General features: G+C 50.3%; 1 protein-coding gene across 2 annotated transcripts; it reads right to left on the reverse strand.

Annotated features, from left to right (window-relative positions):
- Window positions 1-383: 383 nt before the first annotated feature.
- LOC116899320 (NADH-cytochrome b5 reductase-like) lies at window positions 384-18,465 on the reverse strand. Of its 2 annotated transcripts, XM_032901002.1 has the most exons (7): window positions 18,406-18,465; window positions 16,589-16,859; window positions 14,555-14,703; window positions 11,700-11,787; window positions 8,315-8,419; window positions 5,110-5,313; window positions 384-2,069 (listed from the first exon to the last, which is right to left on the reverse strand). In XM_032901002.1, exons 2-7 carry the CDS (start codon window positions 16,784-16,786, stop codon window positions 1,866-1,868), a joined length of 948 nt encoding a protein of 315 aa, XP_032756893.1. In that variant the 5' UTR covers window positions 16,787-16,859; window positions 18,406-18,465; the 3' UTR covers window positions 384-1,865. The 2 variants fall into 2 exon arrangements, with proteins under 2 accessions (XP_032756893.1, XP_032756882.1); XM_032900991.1 differs by lacking the exon at window positions 384-2,069 and having other exon boundaries at window positions 4,945-5,313; window positions 18,402-18,431.
- Between the last annotated feature and the right edge of the window lie 56 nt (window positions 18,466-18,521).

Consider the following 18,521-nt stretch of genomic DNA (forward strand, 5'->3'; position numbering starts at 1 on the left):
GCACTCTCTTAGCACTGTGAACCCCATTTCTATAATATTCACCCCTTTCAGAGCTGTGCAAGCCAACTTGAGCCTTGGCTGGAGCTCTCCAGTGCAAAGGCTGTGCCTAGCATGCTATTTCCTCAGACAGTTGGGCTCCTAGTCCCACAGGAGCCTCCATGAGGACAACCGGTACGACCCACCACGGCACACTGATGAAGTTCTCAGATAGAGGACAGGTGCCTTGCCCCAAGTCACAGGCTGGGCAAGGAGAGCCAGCCCATGGACCAGGCTTGGGAGCTCTGGCTCTCAGTCTTGTCGCACTGTGCTAGGCCTGAGACTCGAGAGAAAATTGACCCTGAGGTTCAAGACCTGGGCCAAACAAAATCAAGTGTTTTGACCTATGATTATGCAGCTTTAAGTTGCTCACGACACTTGGTTCCAAGAAGTCACACCTAATGCCCTGTAAAACCACGACAGAGGTTCCATGCCCTGAGGTGCAGCATGCAAGCTTCCGTCACCCACCAAGCACCACGGCTGTGCAGGGAACAGGGATTTCTTTGTTGTGATTTTTCAGGGTGGGACAGAAAAGTCCTTTGTGACAAAGATTCTCCCATGCCCACTATGAAGATGAGGTAAGAACAGATCTGCTGTGATTTAGGGGCCCTGGGGATCCCTCCAGACACCTTTACTGCTGCTGCCTTCCAGGCAAGGCTCCCTAGCGGCCTGGGGAGCCCAGTTTGCAAAGCGTGGTATACAATCACAGGTGGGCGTACTGGGGAGGGGAGATGGAAACTTGCAGGGCTGTCTCGGCACTCACCTTGGGTGAGCCACTCAGAGGCTTGGTTTACTGGTTTGTGCACTGAGTCTGCTGGACAGGGAGTTTTGGCATCTGAAGTCTGCTATGGAGGGAGGATCACAACTTACAAACATCTAATCCTGAAGGTTCCTGGCTCTCGGCTTCTAACATTCCACTGCTGAGCATTAGAAGTCTGGGGCTGCCCGGATCCAGCCTGTGCTGGGCAATGCACTGGGGCCCAGGCTGTGGAAAGCAGGATTCGTTAAGTCAGTGTGATGCCCAGGGGCAGTGAGCTCCCTGGAGAGGGCATGCCCCACGCTGGATAGAGGAGGTGGAGGTGGGGGCTGGGTGGACCTGGATCAGCAGCCACTCAGTGGGCAGAGCTGGGAGAGGGACCCAGGTCTCCTGACTCCTGCTCTATCTTTAGATCTCCATAGCAACCGTCGCCAGGGCACCGAGAGCTGAAGGCACGGGCTATGTGGCTGCCTGCAGGAGGGAGGGGCATTTGCCTCTGTTCCTCTTCTTTTGTGGGGAAAGGACTCTGAGCTGGCCTCCTGAGCCAGGAAAGACACTGAGCGTGAAGCTGGTCACGGCAGAGATGGTCCAGGAAAGGCTTGTCACGGACACAGAGATGACGCAGGGCAGTGCCGTGGTCTGAGGACACAGTCAGCTCATACACCCAAGGCCTTCCTTCAGCAAGTCAGGTTCACCCCGCAGGAGGCACAGAAGTTAAGGTCCTCCCAAGAGCTCTGAGCTTTTCCCCAAGTCATTTTCTCAGCACTGATGAGCCCTCTGGAAGGACAAGAGGCTCCTCACCTCTCGTCCTGTCCAGCTCCCACCAGCCTGAGCTCAGTAGGACTCCATTTGATGGTGACCTTGGAGCAGCCTTCCCTGGCTCCCAGGATAACTGCTGGCCTTCCTTCCTCCACACAGCAGGATGCAGCAGACAGGAAAGGAAGTTTCAAGGGTGATGACATTTGCCCAAGGCCTCTGGGCAAGTCAGCAGCAGGGCCAGGCCTGGACTCCATGTCGTCTGACTCTGGTCTGGGCTCCTCTCGGTACCCGTGATTAGGGTCCAAGGCCAGGGCTAGAAGAGGAAGTAGGAGTCCTCAGTCAGGCCAGCAGACAGCAAACACCTAGCCATGTCCTCAGTAAACGCAGGCGAGCCACAGACTAATGTAAATGGCCTTCTCCGGCAGCGGGCCACCAGTTCATCAACCAGCTCCTGGCCCAGGCGTCCAAAGTGGGTCTTGTCACGGTAGCTCCAGGGTAGCTGATCTGGGCAGACCTCCTGGGAAGGCAAGAGAGAGCAGGGATGACTCCTGGGGGTTCTCGGTGTTCACCCAGCCAGCTCTTTTCTGTCACTGCAGGACACGGGAGAAACCCTTCACCAAAAGAAGCTTCTAACTCAACTGTCACTGCCATGGTGAGTCCCTAGTCTCTGAGCTGAGAGAAGAAGGCCTAGGCTATGGAGAACCATGGTCCTGCTGACCACAGTAAAAACTCAGTTCTGGGGAGGCCCAGGAGCTCCTAGTGTCCCATGTGCTTTCAGGCCTTGTAGCCTCACTTTCAGGAATCTGGATGACTTCCAGGTCCCCTAGTGCTGTTCAGGAACACTCTCTGGTGACCTGGATCTTTCTACACTCCCCCCAAACTCTCCTATCTAGTAGAACCCTGAGGGTAGAGACAGCAGACCTCACTGGCCCATCTCTCCTTCCCATTTCCCAGTTCTCCCCAACCTCTTGGTTCCACTGGCCCTACCCGAATTGTGCACCCTAAGATGCACCGACTCTGGTTATTCCTCAGTGAGGCGGAACCCTTTAGCAATGGCAGGTAGGTGGTAGGTGCTATGACAGCAGGAGCACCAGCAGCACCCAGGGACCCGTGACTGCAGGATGGACTTCCCTACCCATCAGCAGATCCAGGAAAGGTGAGCAGGCACTGGGGAAGGAAAAGGAAACAGCACACCTGGCAGGGGACAGCAGGGACAAAGGCTGGCACCTGAAAAGCACAGCACAGTGGTACCTGCAAGCTTGCCAGTGACACCAGGACACAGCATTAGGGAGGGCAGGCCAGGAGAGGGAGCTGTCAAGGTCATCAGGCCACTGGGCTTGGGAAGCCCTGAGAATGTAGGAGCCAGCAAAGGGCTAGGAACAAGGCAGTGTAGAACGATGGGCGGACGGGCTGGCAGGAAGTGGAAGGAGAGTTGCCAGGCTCAGGTGGGGAAAGGGGCAACCTGTGTGTCAAATGCATGTGGGTGAGTAGAGCTACACAGTCACCCCTACTCCTGCTGTGGAGCCAGCCAGCCCATTCCCCTGCCTGACCTTCAGCATCATCAAAGCCTGGCAGGGCTAGAAGTGAACTTCCGTGTAACTTTCCAGCCCAGGCTCAAGGCCTACCTCTTTTGTGTGGCATTCCTGACCCCGCTTGCCCTCCACGCTGGCCCGCTTGCCCTCCACGCTGGCCAGCATGTGTATGTACTATCCTGATGGACTAAGACATGGCCTCTGTGCAGGACCAGCTGGGCTGGTACCCAGCTCTCTGCTGCTGTTACCTTGTTACCTAAGTTCCGCACCTGTGAAAGAGACAGGACGGCAGTACAACCCTCACGAGACTGTGGTGGGGACTGAAGTGCTCTGAATGGCACACAGAGACATGCGCAAAGAAAAGCAGCACCCTGGTCAGTTTTGTCAACTCTGATACAAGTTGGAGTCATCTGAGAAGGAGCCTCAGTTGAGTAAATAATTGGCCTATAGGCAAGCCTGTGGAGCCCATTCTCATCCCTCTCTCTCTCTCTCTCTCTCTCTCTCTCTCTCTCTCTCTCTCTCTCTCTCTCTCTCTCTCTCGGGTCCTCCTCACTATGTATAGCTTTGGCTGGCCTAGAACTCACTATGTAGACCAGGCTGACCTCAAACTCATAGAGCTCTGACTGCTGCAGCCTCTCAGGTGCTGGGATTAAAGGTGTGCGCCATCATGCCAGCTCATTTTCTTAATTGATGCCTGATGTGGAAGGGTGGCAGACTCTAAAAGGAAGTAAAGTGAACAAGCCAGGAAGAAGCATTCCTTCATGGACTCTGCTGCTTCCTGTGTTCAGGTTTGAGTTTCTGCCATGACTTTCAGTGCAGATACAGATGAAGGCTTGGCGCAATCCCTTTCTTCCCCAGGCTGCTTCTGGCCATGCTCTTTACCAGCGACAGAAGGCGACTAAGACAGACAGCCGTGACAGCTGTCCCTGCAGACAGGTGAGTGTCCCTTGGGCAGAGGGTACCTCACCCTCACTTGTGGCCCTGGCATCTCTCATGTGGTGAGGACGGAGGGAAAGAGGCAGCAGCCAGGGTGAGTCCGCCAGGTGCCTGTGTCATTCCCCTTCCTGGCCCAGGCTTTTGCAGGGCGTGTGGCCTTCCCTTGTCCCCTCTGCTACACACCAGCCTTCTGTTTTATGCCTGCCTTGGTCACTTCCTGCTGTGGCTAATGTTCACCAAACAGGCCCTCTCAAAGAGCTTCCCATCTGTGGACAGGTCTGTAGACTGCATCTACAAAGCTCTGGAGGGGACGGCAATCCAGTTTCCTGGACCCAGCCATAAGGTTGAGGATCTCAGAAGCTGTCAGAGATTTTCCAGAATTTTGTCAAAAAGGAAATTGAGGAGGGAGTATCTGCAGTATATAAGGCTGACCCTCAAGTAATAGGAAACAGGGAAGGGGCAGCAGGGAACCCGACCCAGGGAAACAGGAAGCAGTGAGATTAGACCCTCTAGAAAGCAGACAGACAATAGTAACGGGATGCCTGGCCTAAGAAACGCCAGGCTATAGCGAGAGTTGGGGCAATGTGGACACAGAGAGCAGGACATGCGTGGCTTCCAGCTAGAGAACTTTCAGCCCACTGAGTCTGACAGTAGCTGTTCCACAGCTGTGTGGAGGAACAGGTGAAGATGGCACGGCCCTTACTGAGGCACTGCCTAGTCAGTCTCAATGGAACCCCTACTCTGGGCCTAGCCTCATGTTAGGTACCATGGCGAGTATGTGAGCCCACATTCTTAGCCACAAAGATGTGAAGAGGACTGCTGCTGCTCTAACTCCACACGAGTGACCCAGGGGATGGTTGGGACACAGCTGAGGGTGGAGCTTAGGAATGTGGGGCATATGGGGCCCCTCAGACTGGGACCTCTGTCAACCGGCTTCCTCCTTGTATGATGGACCTGGTGATGCCTACACTCCAGACAGAGCACCTGGGGTTATTAATATAGCACAGGGTGGACAGGCTGCAGCCAGTCCTCAGGACAGCACAAAGGGAATGCAGCTTGTTAGGGGATAGGCCCCCACCCTGGGCTCACCTGACTGAGGACAAAGAAGGTTCGAACGTTCCAGAACCTGGCCTGTTCCTGGAAGAAAGTCTTCAGGTAGATGTCCTCGAAGGTCTTGAAGCAGCCGACCAAGGTGACAAAGGTCTCATCGTCTTCATTGTCTGTGATGCTCTGCACGATAGGCACCATAGGGGCCAGGCCTGTGCCGGCTGCCAGTATGAGGAGCTCACCGTACTAGAGAGCAGGACGGAGAGCACAGTGGATGGCGTGTGAGTCTCACACTATCTAGAGAGCAGGATGTAGAGCACAGTGGATGGCGCGGGTCTCACCGTACTAGAGAGCAGGACGGAGAGCACAGTGGATGGCGCGGGTCTCACACCATCCACAGGGGTCTGCTCTTGGTCTTGCCTAAGCTGGGCAGCAATGCATCTCTCAAGTGTACCACCCGTCTCTGCCATGCTCTTCCCCTGGTGCATGAAGGCACCTGAATTACGAACAGCAGGTAAAGCCTGCGGAACGCAGCTCATGCGACTCTGAGGCTCCCAGAGAGCAAAGCCCCAACCTTCTCTTAACATTTCTCTACAAGGACTCTGCTTACAGCTGGCAAGGAACTCAACTACCTCCCAAAGTCACTTCCTCTCCCACCGAAGCCTGGCCCCTCCCAACTCCATCCCAGCCTGCTCTCTAGCCTGCCTCCTCCACTCTGCAGAGCTCTACAAAGGTCTCAGGACCCCAGCCGAGAACTCTGAGCCTCTCTGAAGTAAAGGAAGTAATGAATACATCTGCCTAGCATGGCACTGTAAGGTAAGTTTCTGCCCAAGAGAACAGTACCATCAACCCCTCCTCAGTAAACCCATTCCCGTCTCTAGGTTCCTTAAAAAACAGGGCAAGCCTTTTCAAAGTCTGTCTGTCTGTCCGTCCGCCCGTCTGTGTCTCTGTGTGTGTGGGTGTGTGTAATCCTGTCTAACCTGGAACTCTCTATAGACCAGGCTTGCCTCTGCCTCTCAAGTGCTGGGTTAGAGTGAGTCACTCCCACCCTGCTCTCAAGGTCAGTTTCTTAAAGCTTAATGCCTGACCCACACTGAAATATTCACCCTTTCATTCCAGAGATTAGACATCTGTATATAGATATCAACTGTGATCTGGGCAAGCTATTTTCCTAATCTGAACCTTAATTTCTTCACTGGTGGGGAACAATGATGAGCGTTTTCCTGAAATAGCTCAGAACTGCCCTGAAGACAGGCCGGGTGTGGAGTCAGGGTCTAATCCATTTCAGTCCTCCCCCTTATTAGGCCTGAGACACTGGGCTGGGTCACCTTGTTCTGCAACAGTGGTCCCTGCAGCCTCCAGGCCTTTGCTCAGGGGTGCCTCCCTTTCTCTCATTCTTGCTCAGGTTGTGTCCTAGGAAGCTTTCCCTGAGCTGGGCTGGGCTCTTCATCTCCTATCCCAGTGCCTGTGCCTCCCTCAAACCCCGACAATAATGTGCCTGTCTCCTCCTGGACAGACACTAGTGTCTGTTTGTGCTGTGACAGCAGAGACAGACATTTGTATGATTGATTTAACATCTGTGCATAATTAGACAACTACAGAGCAGGCCTGGAAAGAGGGGTGGGATCCTGAGCTTTCTCTAGGAGCAAAGCAGACTCTGGCAAAGCTCTGGTGGCCATCTGAATGTGGGAGGTCCTTGCTGCTGGATCTAGGTGAGAAACAAAAGCCCTGATGTCCCAAGGAAACAGGTCACAGGCACTGGGAGGCCCCCTTATGGGGCAAATGGTCAGAAGACCATCTGCTCCAAGCCAGGAAAAGAAACATCCACACCCTGTTCTTAAGGGCAGGGACACTGAATGGGGGGGCACAGTGCAGAGTTGAGCTTGGATAGTTCCGGAACATTGCTGGAGAGTGATAGCATATCCACCTGTATGTATGTATGTATGTATGTATGTATGTATGTATGTATGTATGTATGTGGGTATAACTCTACTGGGATGGAGCCCAGGGCCTCACCGGTGCTAGGAAAGTGTTCTATACTGAGCTACATCCCAGTCCCGACAGGGATGGTATGATGATGTTCATATAAGCGTGTGTGTGTGTGTGTGTGTGTGTGTGTGTGTGTGTGTGTGTGTGTGTGTGTGTGTGTGTGTACATATGCCCATATGTGGCAGAGGGTTTGGAAGTGAGCCTGGCATCCTGGGGAGATGGCTTCCAGGTGCATTTGGGTTTCTTCCTTTTGTCTGTCTCTGGTGATTTTTTTTTCTTGTTAGTGAGAATGTTTTGCATTTATAATAAGGGGAAAATACAATAAAAGCTATTTTTAAATTAAACAAGAAGAATGGCAAGGCAAGCATGATTCATTCTTTTCTGCTTGTTTTGGTTTTGGCTTTGTTTTCCTAATTATAAAGGTAATAGGTGTTTATTCCAGATAATTTGGAAAGCATAATGAAAAAAATAAAAATTGCCCACAACCCCCCCAAACCTGCTAATATTTCACACACTTCATATTCTTTTCTGTGCATTTTAAGTTAGTTTCCCTACTGGGTGTACATTGCTTTGTACTTAGCACTTGTCACTTGCTCTCATAGCATAGGCACAGGGCATCATTAACAACATAACTTTAAAATCTAGGAGAACGTTCTATCAAGTACCTGTAACTGTTCTCTTTGTGGGGTACTCAGTTGTCTCTTGTCTTTTGTTATTATAAGTAAAAATCTACTCACACATGCACAGAAAGCAGCATTTGGGTTTTGTCTTGTTCTGTTCTGTTTTGTTTTCTGTGTAATAGACTTCCAGAAATGGAATTACTGGGTCAAAGGATTCTCAAGACTCTCGATACACACGACTGGACTTCTTCCCAGGAATGAGGCAGCGATGAGAAATGACCAGTTCTTTCTGGGAAAGGTGGGCAAAGCAAGCGTGCTGTGGAGACGAGGCAAGAGCCTTCAGTCTAGAAGTGAGTGTGGGCTGTGCTCAGCTTCCCGAGGTGAAGATGCAATCGGAACAGCATCTAAGAGTCAGAGGGCATCAGGATCCTGAGCTCTAGGTCCTCAAACCTGATCTTCTGAGGCACGGCAGCCATCAACAGTTTTGGAGTAAAGGGGACAGTGTGTTTATTAGGGCCCATCTATCTTGTCTAAGCCTTGTTTCAGCCTCACATCACTCTGGGGGCTGGGTTTAAATGTTGGAAGAACAGCACAGTGACTCGTGGAAGCTCCTCAGGACTGAAGGTGCTGGCACTGACCTTTTTTGGTTCATATAAGAAGCTTCCGAAAGGCCCTCGCCAGAAAGCTGTGTCTCCTGGTCTCCAGGACTCCACATACCGGGACATCAGCCCAGTCTCGTAGCACTTGAAGCAAACACAGGGAACGGTCAGTGGATAGACATTCGCCACAGCACAAACCTCCCTAACTAATGCTTGAAGCTCCTTCTGCATGCTCGGTGCCTCCTGAGGACTCTCACCTTGCCTTCTTCTGTACCCCCCATACTGGAGCTATCACCCACACTGGCATCTAGACACACAGGAGGATGGTAAGGCTGAGACGAGACTCCAATGGACCTACCAACCTTCAGAGAGGTCGCACACTGAAATGCCTGAGGAGGCCATGCAGGGAGTGTAGCCCAACAAAGAACGGGTTAGTGACTAAAGGCAACGAGCGTGCAGTGTGAGAAAAGACATTGTCTGTTTAAAAGGGATGGATGTTCCTTCTAAGAGGGAAGCTATTTCTCAGGTGCCAGTCTGTAACTTGTGGGGCAGATGTTGCCAGATCTCAGAAGTCTTCCAGGAGATAGAGGAGATCCATTTTTTACTGAAAACCTTCCCAGTTCTGAAATGTCAGCAATAAACTTGTAATTCTGCAATCCTAGGCAGGCTAAAGCCAAGTAGATTTGAACACTGGACTGTTTCCAGTGTCTGGCTCATTCTACACCACCTCCTGGTGGGATGACTACTAAGTAGGTGAGCTGTCTACACTGCCTTCACTGTCTACACTATCTACCTGCACTGTTCTGAGCACCATGCTGGAGTAGAACACACAGTTGAATCTGAAACATTGTGAAGACATCCAGTGCCTGAACCATGAACATTCAGCACTAAATATTCCCATCAATTAATTTATGCACTCAGGCTTCCTCTGGTGGGCTCACAGTAGAGGAGGGATGTACATACACATCTCAGACATTCACACAGTACAGACAGCTTCCCACTCCTTGAGGAGAAACCATGAGCCCATGGAGTGAAATAAGGCTGGCTTCTTGGAGTTTGGGCAAAACTGGATTCCCAGGGTGGGGAGACATGCAAAGACTCTTGGATTTGAGGCTGCCTGGGCAAAGGCATAGAGCCCAGGTCTTTTCCTGGGAAGAACCGACAGCCATGGAGGGGTAGAGTCAGGAACACTGAGACACAAAACTGGAAGGGTGTTTGGGATGGTCCAAAGCTTGAAGGACAGATTTTGGTGTCAGACCTGCCTTTGAGTGTCCACAACTACCTCCGACACTATCTGCACAAGGTGCAGGAAGTCTCGGCTCACCTGGGAGATGAGGAGGGAGAGTTTTTACTGGAAGCTGTGTGTGGGCATATCTTGGTTTCTGGGCCCAATTTGGGGGAAAGTAAAGCTATGGGGACTAGAGAAGTGGCTCAGCTGTTAAGAGCTCTGGTTCCTCCTCCAGAGGACCTGGGTTCAATTCCTTGCACCTACATGGTGGCTCACCACTGTCCATAAACACAAGACAAAACAAAAACAAAACAAAACAAAAACCCTAGCTATGGCCCTAGCAGCCCTAGACAGCACCAAAGGGGGGGGGGAGATTCTTCTGCCTCGGAGAGCCTGGTTTGGAGCAAAGGCTCAAGAAATACTAAGACAGCTTTTGTCCTACCACCCAAGAGGCCTTTAAGCTTCAGTTTCTTCATTGGTAAAGTGGGGATAATATGGTTTTCTTGAGGTCATGAGTTGAAATGACAACAGTTACAAGCAGTGTAACCACTGCCTAGCAGGTACTGAAAACAGAGCCCTCCTTAGTTTCCTCATGGGAAAGTCAACCCACAAATTCCCACTGCCTTCCCAATTTGCAAAGACATTTCTAGCTCTTTCCATCCAGTGGCTTAGGGATAATGAGATACTGCTCTGAAGGAGCAAATCAGCCTTGCAGCTGGGAGGGATCCAGCTGCTCTGGAGAGCTGTCTCTGGGCTTATCCTCTCAGCAGAAGCGCCCTAGACAAGCAGCGCAGGGAAGCAGGCCATTTGGAGAGGATTTGTGGAATCTCCCAGACAAACAGTAGCGTGCAGAAGGGAGCTTGTCCAGGCTTATGTGGGAAGGAATAAACATTCAGGCTCACAGGCAGGCAAGAAAGCAGGAGCCCAAGTCAGCTCTAGGCCTCGGAATCAGGGGTTTGCTCCCCCTCAGGACTCCTTCCTCCACCTCCCACCTTGGGTCCTCCCGGCCTCAGCCTGCTGACCAGTAAATGAGATCATGACACAGCCTTGTAAGGAGGCTACTGATGCTCCTTAGGACTGCATGAGGGAAATGTTCTCACTTGCAGGCATGTCAGACCTGTGGCCTATGGCCACAATCAGCTAAGGACAGCTGGTCTGACACAAAACTGAAACTGATTTTAGAGCATTATCCGTGTTTTTGTTTGGGGTTTTGTTTGCTAATTCAATTGTTCTAGAGCATGAACTTTGTAGTTGACAGCATGGTGCTGTGACGACAAGAGGCTGTCTGGGCCTAGCAGAGCTACAGCAGGTTGGCACACACAAAGCTTCACTTGCTGGAAGTCAAACATCGGTGGGTCAGCAGGTCCACAATCTTGAGTGTCCAAGGTATTCTGTATCCAACCCACTCCACTCCTTCCTGCCAACTCTTCCAGTGGCCCAGCTGCCCCACAGGCATCCTCTGCTCCACCACCTGGACTGAACACAGTTCCCAGAAGCCTTCCCGAAGTCTGGCTATCAGTACTCTCAGCCTAGAATGGCATTCATTCCTTACCACCGTCAGTTCTCACTCCTCAAGACTAACCTCCCAGAGTGGGTGTCAGGGTAGTCCTGTCTGCACGGTCTTCATGCCCGGCTTTCTCTGGCACCCTGCTGCCTTCTGTGCCAGGACGAAAGCCTTTCCCAGTTCATGCCCCTTCTGCTGTGCCGCTCCCAGGTCTCTGAGCCTTCTCCTCATACTTTTCCTGTTTCTCAGCCCTCAAACATACAGCACCTCCCAGGAAGCCGGGCCTGAGTTCCTTGTTTACAGCTGCCCTGTACTGGGCCGGGTCTCCACTCTCATGACTAGCATCATACTGTACTGTATTGATCTGATGATCACTTATCCTGGGTCCCTCCAGGTCAGGCTGGACCCCTGTGCCAGCACACACAGGTGCAGGGACTTCTCTCCACTTCTCAACTCAATACTCTCTTTCCACCAGCACATAAAAGATGATAAGGTATAGGATTTCCTAAAATCTCCCAATAGCATGCCCTCTGGGCATAACAGCAACCTCCTTAGAAGAGAAGGAAGAGATCCCCTCATAAACTATTGTTCCTTCAAGTCAGCCCATTCTCATGACAACTAATACCTCAGGCAAGTCAGAGAGGGAAAAAGTCCATAGCACCTTACAGAATCTTCAACGAGAATTGACTCACCTTGATTAAGACGTCAAAGTATCCTTGTGCAGTGGCAGGGCTGATGGGAGTGTAGGCTCTCTGAATTTCTAAGTCATCTACTACACCTCTGGAAAGGAGAGGTGCACAGAAGTCAGGTAGTCAGCCATTTAATGGGCACCTCCCCTGACAGGTTAATGGACATGAAGGGTAGGTTTCAGTCATTCCCAGAGGTCCTCGCGGAGGGACAGATAAAGAACAGCAGAAGGGAGAGCAGTGAGCTCACCACTGCCCACCTACTTGTGAGACCTGTGCACACTACTTAATCTCTCAGCAGCACCTCCTGTAACGTAGGGCTCACCATTCAGGTCCTGGTTGTGTGACTTCACTTGAATTAGACAGAATAGTACATCAAAGAGCACACTGATGCTCTGAGCAGTTTGTGGGACATTACTGTGGTTTCCTTCTCCGCTACAAAATAAAACAGGTGAAAGCAGCTGCTAGCAGCTTATGGAACATTACCGGAGAGCAGCAGGCGTGAGAACTGGAAGAGTCCTCCAAGGGCCCGAGGCCAAAGCCTTGCCAAGGTATTGATTGTTTTTACGATGTTACCAATGTTGGGGTCAGAGCACAGTCCTGAGTCCTGGTAAGTGCTATGAGGTGTGATACCTGCTGTGTATCAGGCACATTATATACATAACTTCATTTAAAATAACAGCCCAGGGCTGGAGAATGACTCAGGGGTTAAGAGCACTCACTGCTCTTGCAGAGGGCCTTGGTTTGGTTCCCAGCACCCGTATTGGGTGGCTTCAACTGCCTGTAATTCTAGTTGCAGGGGATCTGATACCTTCTTTTGACCTCCATGGGCACTACACATACAACGCATATACAAACCCTCAAGCACACATGCACACACATAAAATAAAAATAAATAATCTTTTTTAAATGCAGAATGCAGTGTTAAGAGAAGGAAAGCCCTCGCACAGCTGGCATCTGGCCATGGCTCCAAATCTAAGTTGGGTTCTGCTCCTCAAAATATCTTAGGCAGTTAAGTGTGGTGGTGCACCCTGTAGCCCCAGCACTTGTGAGGCTGAGGCCGAAAAATAGGAGTTTGAGGGTGGCCTGAAGTACATAACAACCGTGTAAAAACAAACAAAATAAAAACCAAACTCAAACCCCACACCCAAACAACAACAAAAATCCCGACAGCTCCCTGGCACAGCCGAGAATTCCTTTCTCTTGTGCACGACATTCAGCTCTGGTGTCTAGGAAGACTGAAAGCCCTGTCCAAATTCGCCAAATGCAGGGACACTAGACAGAACGTGAGGAAAGCTAATGAAATATGTGCAGATACCGAGAGCAGAACATGGCTCAGAAGCGGAGAGCAGGACACCACTTCCTGCAGCAGGCAAAGCCGAGTCTCAGAGGGAGGGAGCATGCTCGCCTGTGAACTCAGAAGTCTGCTGCTGTCAGGATTGAGGCTGGAGCAGGCCACTGACAGGTGAGCCCAGGAAAGGAAGTAACTTTAGCAGAGGAACTCCAGGCAGAGGGAACAGCCCGGGCTGGACAATGCAGGCAAGTTGGAAACTTGTAGTAGGATTTTGAGGCTGACAGGGAGGGGCACATGTGAAGTAGGGAAAGGAGGACCTGGGAGGAAAGAAGCTTGGGCAACCATGCCATGGGAGCAATGAGGAGCACCAGAATATGTCTTACTGAGTGACATGGTCACTGGATGGTAGAGAGGATGGAGGGCAGCCAGCCTAGAAGCAGGGTGTCCTGGCCACTCCACTTTATGGATGGAGAGCTGCAGAGCGGCTTCTCCTGACAGCTGGAATATGGAACTTCAAGGATTGCCAGTCAGGCCACAGGCCAGACCACTGGAGGCAAGTGGCCAGTCTGACCAGCAGTAAGCTCTTTCTAGTGCCCTCCTGCCTTGTCTTTGGGCCACGCCTTGTAGGTTTTTGGGTTTGTTTTGTTTTGTTGTGGTCTGTTTGCTGGTTCCTTCTCTTCTTGCAAACCTCATAAGCTCCAGCATTCTTGGGGTTCAGCTCTATGCCCATTTTTCTTCCCACATACAATACACTCCTGAATGCTGTCTGGGTATGTGACGATATTGCCCAGATCCATGTTTGCAGTACTGACCTCTCTGCAGAGCCTCACAAAGCCACAACTGCCCACCTGAAAGATGCTTTCCCAGGAAAGGTGGGGATGGTTCAGGCTAGGGATGCGCAGGTCAGAAGGAAGTTCAAAGGACTCTTCTCAGAGGAAAGGACACTAATGCAGTTCAGTGGCCAGGCTATCTAGGCCAGGATCTGGATCCCATGACTTGGTAGCTGTGTGAGACTGGGAAACTTTTTTGTTTGCTTGCTTGTTTCCTCTTTTGTATCACTGCTGTTTTTGAGATAAGATATAGAGCCCAGGATAGCCTCAAACTTGAGATGTAGCTAAGGCTGACCCTAGACTTCTAATTTTCTTGCCTCCTCCTTTTATATGTTCAGGTTCTTTACTCTTAGTGTCCTTTCTGTCATCAGATGCTAATTACACTGGCTCCGAAGACAGACTGCTTGTTTTCAAATCCTGATCCAATACTTCCTGTGTGAGCAAGTTCCTGAAACTCTCTGACTTTAGCATCCTCTGGGGATTTCATGATTGTTAAATGAGTTTAGGAATGTGAGCAGACAGAACTATGGCTTGGCTAGTAAGTGCTATCAAAGTGCTGGTGTATCATATATCACAAAAACATTACTGAGTTCCACACCGAGGACCCTGAGTCTTATGCTGCTACGTCCATCCTGAAGAAGGGCTTAAAATAGGTCAAGTAAGCTCCCCCCAGCTACTCAGCTGGTCAGTGGTAAAGCAGGGCAGCAGACATTGGTCCTCCCACTACCTGAATGTACCGTAGGATGAGGTGCTGCCCAGGAAGCAGGCCGAGGTGACAGTTCCCAGGTAGTGTAAACCGGACAAGATAGGTGTCCTTGGTGACCTTCTCCATGGTGCTGATGTGGAAGGCCAGGAAAGTCTCTGGACTCAGCTTGGTAGAACAGCCCTATAACAGGAAAAGATTTGACCTCTAGAGGTCAGACCCAAGGGACACACATCCTTGCTACTTTCTCTGATTTTGATGAGAGCCATCTCCTGATGTGACAGAAGTTGGCCCTTGCTTCCCCTTGATGTACAGCATAGTACATGGAGTTTACTCTTCTTGTAAGCTTTCTGTAGCTCCCCGCAGCTGCCGGAACAAGCGCAGGCTCCTTAGCCTACGTTCAAGGGAGCAGTGGACAACTACAAGCTTCATTTTATTTGCCACAGAACAGACCTTAGACGTTCATTCCTCCTCCTCCCAAGGCCACCTGTCACTGCCTACCTACCTCAAGGTCTTTATTGTTCAAACCGTATGCTCTATACAAAACAGCACTCATCCTTCAGATCTATTAAGTTCCAGATCTAAAAAACTGATGAAGCCTCAGAGATGGTCCAATCTAATATCCTCATATCACATATGGGGAGACGGAGGCCTGAAAGGTCTTAAGTTTTGGATTTCAAGAGGAATGCTGGGGTAGACTGTCTTTCTGGGAACAGATTTATTAACACCCAAGACATAATATGGCAGGAGTTCCAAAGAAAGTTCAGGCTCCTGAAGCTAAGTGGGTGTTCCTTTTACAGGCTTCAGAGAGAAAAAGGAGGTCCAAGGTCATGTAGCTGATGAGCAGCCCATAGTACATACTGGCAGTCAGGCTGTCTGACTCCCTGGAGGTAGGAGAAGGGAGAAAGGTTCAACCCTTCAGTTAACCTGTGCTCTGATTAGGGTATTCGGTAAACTTCCTTTGAGGAAGCGAGAAGTACAGAGTCACAGACAGTCACACTGTGGTGTCTACCTGACATCTGACAGACAGCACAGGAGCTGTGAGGGTAGACAGAGAAAGGCTGCAGCAGGTGAGCATGGCCTGAGTAGTCTGCCTCTTCTCCATCACCACTTTCTCTCTCTCTCTCTCTCTCTCTCTCTCTGAGGCAGGGTCTCATGTAACTCAGACTGACCTGATCCTAGCTGGCCAAGGTTGGCTTTGAATCCTTGATTCTCCTACCTCTAGCTTTTAAGTGCTGGGATTAAAAGAATTCGCCACTGCGCTCCGTTTTGTATATGAATTTCAAAAGTGGAAATTACTAGAGAAATTAGTATATTATTATTACTTTATTACATTAAAAGATAAAATTATTAGATTGAAGTATGCTGCTTTGACCAGGGAGTGGTGGCGCATGCCTTTAATCCCAGCACTCAGAAGGCAGAGGCACGTGGATTTCTGAGTCTGAGGCCAGCCTAGTCTACAGAGGGGAGTTCCAGGATAGCCAGGGCTACGCAGAGAAAGCCTATCTTGAAAATCCAAAGAGAAAAAAAAAAGCTGTTTTGTAAGACTTGCCACATTTTGTACTATCACTTAATTTTCTGTTATCACAGGTGATTACAGAGCCACTGTATACTGAACACATGAGTACTGTGAAGGAGTTAGAATGGGAAGAGAAAGTCCTTAAGCTCCAGAGTAACAGCAACACTCCTTATGTACTTGTCTGTATAATACCAAGTTAGTTTGCTCACTCACAATCCTCAGTGGCTTAATAGTGCCTGGGGTACGACAGGTATTCAATGGGTATTGAATGTTGGGTGAAATAATTATTAGGTTCAGTGTTAAACATTACAGATAACTCAGTCCATTTTACAATTTGGGAAATAAAGGCACCAAGAGGTTAAGGGACTTAGACTACATCCACATAGCTAATAGGTTGAGTTTAGGTCTGGACCTTGCTCCTTGGGTCTACCTGCTTCCATTATAAGGACTTCTTTCTCTCCACTGTCTAGTCAAGGAAGGCATCCCATAGCAGGGGCCTGGGCAGGGCAGGGCAGGGCCGGATAGATGTTGCCACTCTGGGCTCCTCACCTGGCTCTCAGGTGGCTGCTTCCCACTCAGCAGGCTCATGTCATTTTTGGCTTGGGCTGTTTCCCATCTTTCCAGGTCTCGGTAATAGAGGTCAAACACACAGGGCGAGCAGCCACTGCCACAGCACTGGGAGGGCAAGGGCTCCACAGGCTTCAACTGCAGCCAAGCCTCAGCATGGTCATCCTCCCTCTCAGCCATTGTCAGCCGGGCTTGGGCAATATGGGGGTGTGGGGTGGTGGTGAAATAGGCCAGGCTCCTCTTTGCTGTCTGCCTGGGAGAAGGAAAACATGGCAGTTATACCCTGTTATCTCTCTCACACTTTCTATAGGTAGTCTATAGGGATAGAGATGGCTTAACCAGAGGCTGTCACACAGGAAACACTTATAATTATTGGGTGGGTGTGTGTGTGTGTGTGTGTGTGTGTGTGTGTGTGTGTGTGTGTGTGTGTGTGAAGTAAATCTTAGCAGAGAAGGGATTTGGATTCAGAAGAACTTTTCCACTGTGCAAGAAGCTTCAGTATGTTTCTGAAGCTGGGGAACCAGGGAGAATGAAGTTGTGTCTTACTCTTTCTGTATTCTGCCAAACACCCGGCATACGGGAAGCTCCCACTGACTGGTGAGTGTTCACTGGGAGCTAGGCACAGGGTTAGGAGCTGGAAGGCAAGAGACGTGCACAGGACACAGTCCCTGTCCTTGTTAAGACCTGGCATGGTGCTACATCAATCCATCTTTACAGCATGCACTGTATCAGATACATGAGTGAATGATGTCTCTCTTTACGCCAATTACTCTTAGGGTTTGGGGAGGGGGTGTATTAAAATCAGACAAATGAAAATGCTTTGTTAACTGTAAATTGCTGTACAGTCTGAGAGTTGGTCATATTGTCCGCTGCCTTTTCGCCTTCATGGGGGTTAAATAGTCCTATTGTCTCAGTTACTTTGGAAATTGGTAGACAAGTTGGCCATATCAATCTCAGTTTTAAAGACATGATTCTTTCCTATCTGGGAGGCACAATCCCTGTTGCAGCCTCGACCTGGACGCCTATCCCTACTCTTCAGGCCTTGGTTGAAAGGTCAACTCCTGTCAGAGACCTTCCCAATAGTTGCACTTGTCATCACCAAGCACTTGCTTTATTCTAGTATGTATCCATTTGTTAAACATGAACTGTGAGTCACGCAACTGCTCTAGAAGTCAGGGAGAGCTCACAGGACAGTCACTAAACAAAATAAAAACAGCAACTTTGACAGTGGTCAAACAAGAGGAAAGACCTTAAGGACATGGACAAGAAGCATGTGTGTGTTGCCACCGTTCAAGTCGTACACTCATGTACTCACTGGGTGGTCCCTCAACCTATGCTCTACACGTCCACCCTGGTACTTAGCACAATACCCACCCCGACCCCTACCGTGAGCCTGCCAGAAGTTAGTGCTGAGCGAAGGAGCAATTCCCGGCTCTGGTCCCCTTCAGGAATCAGAAATCTCAGAAGAGCAAAAGTAACTCGCTTTCGGCGCTGTGCTGAGCCGCAGTGCCTGCCAGTTGCCGAGGTGGCGTAGAGGTAACCGGGGTCACTAGCAGGCTCTGGGAAGCCGCAGCCAGGAGAGCGAGGGCAACAGTGAGAAGGGTGGAGAGGACGATAGTTCCAGAACTCACTAGGGGTCGAACCTGCTAAGACATTTTAACTCCTAATTTTACAGCGAGGAGACTGGGCCCTCTCAAATACTAAATGCCTAATGGTCAAAGACGTCCAAAGTACAAGTTTGAGGTCCCTACACTCCTCCGCTACGGACGCAAGCACCACCACCACGCTCACCTACCTACCAGCAAGTCTCCTCAAGTGGGGTACTTCAGAAACCCCAAGCAAAGAGCGCTTTGCAGGTTCCATCTATAAGGATGGGAACTGCCTGAGGGGCGGGGACAAAGCAAGGATTTTTATT

Source organism: Rattus rattus, chromosome 1, assembly GCF_011064425.1.
Source record: "Rattus rattus isolate New Zealand chromosome 1, Rrattus_CSIRO_v1, whole genome shotgun sequence".
In the NCBI taxonomy this organism is placed as follows: Eukaryota; Metazoa; Chordata; class Mammalia; order Rodentia; family Muridae; genus Rattus; species Rattus rattus.